The sequence below is a fragment of the Triplophysa dalaica genome, chromosome 18 (assembly GCF_015846415.1).
Source record: "Triplophysa dalaica isolate WHDGS20190420 chromosome 18, ASM1584641v1, whole genome shotgun sequence".
In the NCBI taxonomy this organism is placed as follows: Eukaryota; Metazoa; Chordata; class Actinopteri; order Cypriniformes; family Nemacheilidae; genus Triplophysa; species Triplophysa dalaica.
In genome coordinates, this window is record NC_079559.1 from 14845569 (window position 1) to 14854392 (window position 8824).

The 8824-nt window shown below is 36.2% G+C and overlaps 1 protein-coding gene across 2 annotated transcripts; it reads left to right on the forward strand.

Annotated features, from left to right (window-relative positions):
* The first annotated feature begins 517 nt into the window (after positions 1-517).
* LOC130406975 (uncharacterized) lies at positions 518-3627 on the forward strand. 2 transcript variants are annotated; one of them, XM_056729576.1, is made up of 6 exons: positions 519-728; positions 1158-1196; positions 1643-2049; positions 2351-2518; positions 2667-2762; positions 3158-3627. In XM_056729576.1, exons 3-6 carry the CDS (start codon positions 1678-1680, stop codon positions 3476-3478), a joined length of 957 nt encoding a protein of 318 aa, XP_056585554.1. In that variant the 5' UTR covers positions 519-728; positions 1158-1196; positions 1643-1677; the 3' UTR covers positions 3479-3627. The 2 variants fall into 2 exon arrangements, with proteins under 2 accessions (XP_056585553.1, XP_056585554.1); XM_056729575.1 differs by having other exon boundaries at positions 518-728; positions 1158-2049.
* Positions 3628-8824: the final 5197 nt, after the last annotated feature.

Consider the following 8824-nt stretch of genomic DNA (forward strand, 5'->3'; position numbering starts at 1 on the left):
GAATTATTTGGACTTGCTGGTACCAAAATCCCTATATAAATGAACATACAAACACTTTATTGAAGATATTGTCGATTGAAAAATGAAACAGCTTAAGAGAAAGTCCCAAAGGATGCAGACTTGCCCACATGACCAACACTGATTAAAATTGATATGATACTGACAGGTTGACTCATTGATAAGGCCTTAAAACAAATAATATTAATGTGTGATCACACCCTAACATTTTGTTGCAGAATCTTCATGGAACAGATCTTTACTTAATATCCTAATGATACATTTAATAAAAAAAAAGATTATTTTGGATATTGATAAAAAATGTCCTGCAGCTACTTAAGATTGGTGTCCAGGTCCAGGGTCACATTCGATTGATGTATTCCTTGACATCAGTGTTTTTTTTCCACTAACAATATCTGTATCAACTTGTATATTGGAGGAAACACTGTAAGCCCGAACAGTACTACTAGCTTATAAAGACTGAGGTCACTACAGTTAAAATCTCTTGCTGAGTTCATCCACCTTTAAACTATTAATGTCTATGAACAAATATGTATTTTTATGTTTGTGTGTCTCAGCATTTTTGAGGGAACACCGCTGGTTCACTCACTATTTTTAAGTGTACCGTTGATCACGTGATATGACGTCATGACGTGCGGCGCTTACTGACGTTACCAGAAAAATCGATCCAAGATGGCTACCCTCTCGAGTGACGTTGTAAGAAGCAACTTGTAAGTAAACCAAACACTTCAAAACTACTTTGCTTCTTGTAACATTGTAAGAATATCATATTACACGTGATATTTGACTGCTAGACGAGGCTATTTTTAATATATAAGTTTCACGCGCATCTTCACGGTGCCGCGCGCATTTTTTAGGCGCCGAAACCGCAATTACCATCAGTCCGCCAGCTAGTGACAGATAATATCGCGTGTACCCGTGTACTGTTAAGGTCGTGGCAAGACAATAATGTGAACATAAGTTAATAACTATTTTCAGCAAGCGATAGTCCTTCTGTTTTTGAGTGTGTTGCTGCTGTTTGTGTTAAGCGCCCTTAGCTGTAACTTTTACTCAAACAAAGTTAAGGTTATGTACATAATAGTTACCGAATGAACTCTGCAAGTTTTTATTAAACCTTTACAAACGTCTTTTCATTATAGGTTGTGGAAGAAGTGCAGTGAGCATCCCCCAAAACCAAGGTGACTCAAATGTTAATTTAGGCTGTAACCTATTTTTCACCATTTCTTTTATTTTCTAATTCCATTTCTAATTCATTAGCATATACATCTAGCCTTACACTATCTCTTGAGCTAATATTTTTGAATAACAAGTTAACGTTAGCCACCCTCTAAAGTGGAACAACATGGTTTCTGTGTTGTCAGATAAATTCATTTAAATGTTTATAAAGAGCGGAAGCAGACACATTCTATGTGATTTCATAATATCAAAGCATAAAGCAGATAATACCCCACCTGTATTTTGAAATCTGATAATATTGTTATTTGCACTCTTGTTCTAGATCAATTATTTTAGGCAGTCAGCAGTGAATGTATGGACACTGAAGACTTTGATCTTTTTTGCAAAGTGAGTTGTAATGGTATCTATATTACCCAGTCGTTGCCAATTATTTTTGCTTGTCTTAAAGAGCCTGGAAGTGTGAGTGGATGGTATGGATGGAAAATGAGCCTGAAATTTAAAATGGGGGATTATCGTGGCAAGCTGTCAAGATCTGGATGTTTGGAGGTGTCTGTCAACGCAGGTAAAAGGAGCAAAAATTACCCTGACAAAGAGCATCCACACTCCAACATAAAAAGAGCCAGACGAGCTGAAGTGAACTTCCTTCCAAACTTGCCCAAGGGAGAAAGTCAGGCCAGTTTGGAAGAAATGAGACTGCAGATTATGGACGAAGTTCAGAAGAGTCAGCAAAACCTACGCTTGATAGAAAAGCTAATGCAAAAGACCTTTGCCCTTCGTCGCCTGGAGATAATTCAGGAAAACCCACAGGTGAAGGACTTCTTGGGGAAATGGCCGGCTTTACGGATTGAATCACAGGTAAAACACACTCACTTCTCTTTTCTGCCACTTTTCACACATAAATCTATGCCAAATTTTGAATATGTATCACATTCAAATGGAACAGCAAATGCCACTATTCACTGCGGGTAAGAACTATCACTTTTCATGTGACCATGTTGCTCAACAATGTATTTTATGTTGCATCACAAATGTGTTTTCTGTTGAAAATCGAGTATTAGTCTTTTTAGGGCCCAAGCCCTGAGAAGGCGCAAAGCCCTATTGTTCTTCTAAGGATTATTTATTATATAATTATTTTTGTTTGTTTTTGTTTTTGTAGCTTTGTGCTGAGTTCCAACGCATCACAAACGTCAACCTACGGAACCAGTTCTATGCTGTGCTTGACCAACATACACCTAGACTGATGGCTTTGTATAGACAGAAGGCGGCACGAACCGGAAAGATATCAGAGGCGCTGCGTGACATCTTAAAGATTTATGAACTCCAGGTGAGTTAAAGATGAACTTTGAGCTTCAGGTCCCACTGGACAGCAGGGCCTCAGGGTGTCATTGTCTGTCTAACACTTTGCCAAATGCCATGAAATGTGGTCAGCACAAATGAAAATCTGTTATAATAATTTTTGCTTGTTCTTACAGGAAGTGCACGATGTCAATATGAAGCGTACTTTAGCCCTTCGTGCCCTCCCGGTATACCTGCGTGAGGAGGACCCACAGTTCTTCAAAACCTGGAATGTAAGTATTCAGTATATTCACAGAACTATTAGTATCTCTAGCAGCCACTTAACTATATCTAGTTATATCTAGTTATGAAAAATTAATCCGTGCAAGTTAATACACACATTTTTTTTTGCCGTGGTAATCTTTAATCAAAATCGGAAAAGTTACTTCCGGTCTGGAATGCCATTCCTTCTCTGATGATGTAGGTGTGACGGCTTGGGTCGGTAAACAACTCCCCCCAAAGCCGTTAGTCTGCTATGAGCGAGAGATGGAGAGGAGCGCTGGAGTAAAACCCTCTGTCCAATACTCAGTTTCACTGGGAAATACGTCACAACACTGGAGAAAAGTCGTTTGCAACTTCCGGTTCACACTGACTTTAATCTAACAGTTGCACCCTCTGTGTCTTTCAGGTGGAGGAGTCAGATGAGCCAGGCATCATTGACACTCCTGTTGCTCTCGTCACAGCAGTCACAGAGGACACTGCAGATCCAGTTAATTTCAGTCCTGCAAGTATTTGTATTGTTGTGGAAGATGTTACGATGATTGATATCCCTAACTTGGCTGATGCATTTGCATTGTTGATTGGGTTGATGTATGCATTGCATTTGGACTATCCCAAGAAACTCATTAACACTTTTACTTTTATCCAGAAAATCATAATGGGTCTTGATGATGGTAAAGCACTTAAACCCCGCCTACTGAGTCTCAAAAATGACCTGTTAATGGAATAGTAGGATAACTTAACAGTTGTGTTTACAAAAAAATACACATTTCTTTTTTTATATTTTGTTTTTTTAGGTTTTTACAAAATGGATAGATTTGATGTCCTGATTTTGTGTTTTGATAAATTTATTTATTTATTTACTTTTTATTTGATTGATGGTCATGGCTGTTAATAATGCTGCTTTAATAAAGTTTTATTTAAGATGCTCAGTTCCTGATTGTCTTGTTCCTGTTTGATATGTAGAGATACATATGTACACACACACAAACGCACAACCATACACTAAATGAGTTGAACTAAATGTTAGTTATATTTGTAGCAAGAGCAGAGGTGTTTAATTTTTGCTGTCTATGTAAGTGTTCATTCCAACTAAATACTTCACCAGGTTATTTCACTGGTTAACACACTTACAGCTATTGGGTAGGTGGTGAAACCAGTATGTGACTTGAGTCACTTAGCGCATCATGGCACAGACGCCTCTGAGCTAAACAAAGTTTTACAAAAATGAATGCTGTTGATGTTCTGACATGTTTGTATAAAAAATTTTAAAGACTGAATAAAAAGATAAGAAGTCATATTATAACTGTACTGTCACATACTGTAATACAAGTGAACACCTAATAAAGCTGTTTCCATTTACATCTTTTTTTTGTATCTGCTGTCAAGACAGGAAATAAGTATAAAAACACAATACCCATGATACTACATGTTAACAATGAGTCACTTTTTAAACACATTTTATCCTGATTTATACTGACAAGGTCACCAGACATCTACATTAAAGAGTAATGGTTATTTTCCCATGTAGTGCACTGCCTCCCCCAACAAACTACGTAAGTAGATGTAATATGGGACCTGCAAGTTCAGTGGTAAGTGCATTGCGTTAACAACGCAAGGTTGTGGGTTCGATCCCAGGGGATTGCAAATACCTATGTGAAATGTATAGGATAAAAGCAATGTAAGTCGCTTTGGACAAAAGCGTCTGCCAAATGCCTAAATGTAATGAAAGGCAAAGATCGGTGGCTGATTGTGGCAGTTAATGTTCACATCATGCCAGGTCGACATAAATAAAACAATGAATGGGGAACGGCTTGGGCGTGTTAGTTGAAGTGTGTGACGTCCTATGCATCAAGCTATTGTAAACAAGCTAACGTTAACTAGCTAAGTAACGTTTTAATCGCTAACATAGCAGATTCGTGGTAAAATACATTGGTAATCATCCTTTTTTGCAACAACTAATTTATAAATGAATCACCATCAACTAAATTAAAGAGAATCACTTAATATAAAGTGAATAAAGTATCCTTCTTACTGGAGTTCAACAGCACTGATGAACTAGGCCGCATACCTGACTTTTGTTTACTAAGTGTAGGTGAGATGAATGGGGAAAGCAGGCCGTGGGCCAAACCACTGTGAGGCAGGGGAGGGGGAACTCAAATGTTTCTAAACTTAAAACGCATTTTTGGCGTTTGAGTTGTTTATTATTGCGTAATTAGTTTACTTATACATAAATATATTTATCACAATTGGCAGTGCAAGTTTTAATGATTTGGGGGGGACAACCCTCGGATGGACGTGTTCCCCCCAGGATTTACGCTCATTCTTGAGTATAGAGGACAAATAAATCATTATTTTACTAGGTGCATTAGGAAATTTGATATCATTTCATTGTATATTTTCTTGTAGCTTTACTACACATCATTACTATCGCTGTAGGTGCTTTATCTTTTAATGTTATGATTTTCTTCCAGTGATTCATAGGTGTGAATACACGTTGACTCATTCTCTAGGACTCAAGTACTTGTAGTAGAAATGCAGGATGTTTCCAGATTTGCAGATCTGACTATTTCACATGTAATTGTGTGATTTTAGTTGTTGTGTTTATTATGTTATTTTATTCAGGGCAGGGCAGACACTTGTAAACTGGTTATTTCAAGATATTACAGGAATAACAAAGGAAATGTTATTTTGTATTGCAATTAGAATTATACATTTTAGAGTGTTCATGTAAATGATCAGCTTTTGAAATTTGTTCATTTGTTCATTTGGCTTATGGTCATTTGAGCCATGTAGCCCTGAGTTAATGTAACAACTTGAATAAAAACATATCTGCAATGTCTAAAACCTGTGCTTGGTACAGGGTTCATCTTACAAGTATTAAAATGAGATGTGTTGTCTGAGTAGGCCCAGTAAAAAGCTGCTTCATCATGCAAATGTATTGTCAGTATATTTGAAACAAGAAATATTTTCTAAAAATCGAAATGATTTTGAATGAAAGCTGTACAAAAACACATATTTGTGATATTTTAAGATTATTGACAGAAGTCAGTCAGAAACGAGAATACATGATCAGGACTTTCCTGTGGGTCAGTGGTTAGATCATGGTGCTAGCAACGGTAATGTCATGGGTTTCATCCCAGGGGATAGCACTTAGAAAGAAATGTATAGTACAATGCAATGTAAGTCGCTTAGGATAAAAGCGTCTGCCAAATGCGTAAATGTAAATAAGGGAAAACGTCATGGTGTTTTAAATCTGTATTAGCTTCTATGTTCTTTAGAACACAAAAGGTTAATATTGAAGAAGATCCCAGCTGCTCTTCTTTATAATAAAAGCTATTTGAATAAAGTGATGCTGTGCTTCTTTTGAAGTCTTATGATAAAAATGTAAAATAATTAAATAAAAACTAATTACACTGCAATTAACTGAGTTCTCCTAGCCTGGATGAACAGATTGCCTTATAGTCCAGATGTTTTGTGTCCTGTATGAGCAATTCCCATAAAGCAAATGCTAAATCAATGCAAAATGTAACTGTGTATGAAACAATAAATGAACTTAAGTGTCTTAAAGTTTTTTTATTAAACAGTAACTTTAAACCCCGAGGGGTCACCACCCAGCTATAAAATTAAGGCAACATAGATAAATAATTTAACATTTAAATTAATAATATATATATATTTTATAATTAAACATTTTAGGTACGGTGGTCTAGATATAATTGTAATCCTTTTATGGTGTATCTTATGGGTGTGATTCATAGACAGTATAAAACAGGTGTGATTGCTGTCGAATAGAGGCTTTCTGGCAGAGTGACGCTAGATGGCAGCAGATAGCAGTTTTATATAAAACATTCCCCTATGTTTCTTCCTAAACCATGTGCTGATACCAAAGTAATCTTATAATAAGATTTTAATATTCATTGTTAATTTTTTAATTATTAGTGCTTTATATATGCACAATGTTATTGCAATAAGAATAAACATGTTGCAATAAATAGGAATAAAATCATGTATGATTTTTATTTGCAATATGATGAATATACTTATTGTGAATGAAGATATATCTCTCTTATGCTATTTTATATGTTAAACATAGATATTAAAAATATAAAACAATGTAACATTAATGGTTTGTCTTCTAAATGTTGCGATGTCACACCATAGTACACATGGAAAACTTAATCGTCAAATACCCATTTATACGGATATGAGTTTTGAGTGGTACAATATTACATTTTAAGTAATACAATAATTAAGTTAGTAAAATCCTGAAGGGAGGCTTACGGTTATTTGCAGTCAGAGGCTAGCCATACCCATATAGTGGTTTTATATTGTGTGTGAAATTTCATTAAAACCTCCTGATTTTTAAAGGATCCTTTAAAAGTCACTTTTATTATGCTGTTAATCACATTATAATAGATATTCCATGAAAACGTCTTTAACTCTGTACTGATGAACTTAGTAATCACTTTACAGAGATCAATGCTAATTTTGTTCCTATCTCTAAAAGTTCTCTCAGGGTAAATAAAGTTTATAATCCTACAATTTTTAGGTGTGATTGTGAAATTACATTAAAGAGGAATGAATCCTAAAACATCTAGGAGTTTATTTAATAATTGACTTCTTTTTACATTTATGGCGCATGGCCACCAACAAGCTATATTTAAAATTATTCAAATGATCCAATTATGTGCCTGCGTGTTGTTTTGTTTACACGTGCCCTTGCTGTGAATGTCATGTGCATCATAAAGTATGCTTACTCTATAATCACATAGCCAATCATCTCTCTCTCTCATTCACACACACTCATACACAAGCTCTCAGTTCTTGTGGTCTAGCAAGTAATGTAATGAGATAGTAGATTTATGTTATTGCAGGATCATCTGTTTGGGGGTTTGTTTTGCCTTCTCTCAACAGCTTTAAACACACACTCACAGCATCTGTTCTTGAGTGCTCTGGTCCCCTAGAGGAGACTGTTCATGCTCCAACACATCCCAACACAGATGCCTGGACACAGGCATCACATTTGTTTACGTGTACTCTCCCATTCCATAATACCTGAAATGCCACTATATTCTTACACACATGAACTTTATGGCACGATACATACTTTAAAATAGAGGTGCAGATACAGGTGTGTGGCTTTGATATGTTGCTATTATTATATCCCTAAAAATGGGAGGTGGGGGATGCTGGGAGGCGATGTAAAACAATTGAGTAAAAAGGAACCCTCTTATAAACGTAACAATAAATTCAGCTGTGCGAATTCCACATGGAATTAACCTTCACCGTGTCTTTTTTGTTCACACCTGTGTGCTCGCGAGGGTAAACCATCATAATCTGATGTGTGTCTGACTTTAATTATTTCTGCAGCATCAGGCCAAACCTGAGACAGCTTGACAAACACACCAGGAGGGAAGATCTCAGTCCTAAACAATCAAATCTGTCACATCAATCTGTCATCTCTCTCTCGCTCCTACAGTACCTCCTATCGGTTTATATTCTTTTTGATGTTTTAAAATGTTTTCTGCTTTCCCTAAGACATGGGAGAATATATAGTTGTCTTCGGGTTTGGTAATACTATAAAACAAAGCGAACACAAAAATAATTCAACAGTTCTGCGAGGGAAAGATTACTTTGCAAATTCATATTCATCCTATAACTAACTGACGTCTTACATTGTAAATCTCCTAAGTCTTATATTAAGCATAAAAATGTGTCCACCGAGAGATACTGTTGTTTTCACAACAAGAGTTGTTCTTTGTGAGACTGTGTACTGCTACCCAAGGTAATAAAAAGTAAGAGAATAACTCAGCAAAGTAAGAAAGGAGTTTGTGTTTTTCTGTGACAAACAGACCATACAGAATGGGAATTAAAGATGAAAGGAAAGAAATGTAGGACCACAACAGAAAAAATCATTTGTGAATGGATGCATATTTTGACAGGGGTGATTTTCCCAAAAGCTTTGAGTGCCAGACTACATCACAGGGTTCACAGAAGGCTCAGTTGCTATCTTCTCTGGAGCGAGAGGATTCTGTGAGGAAGCAAATTGCTCTTGACTGAAGTACTAATTCAT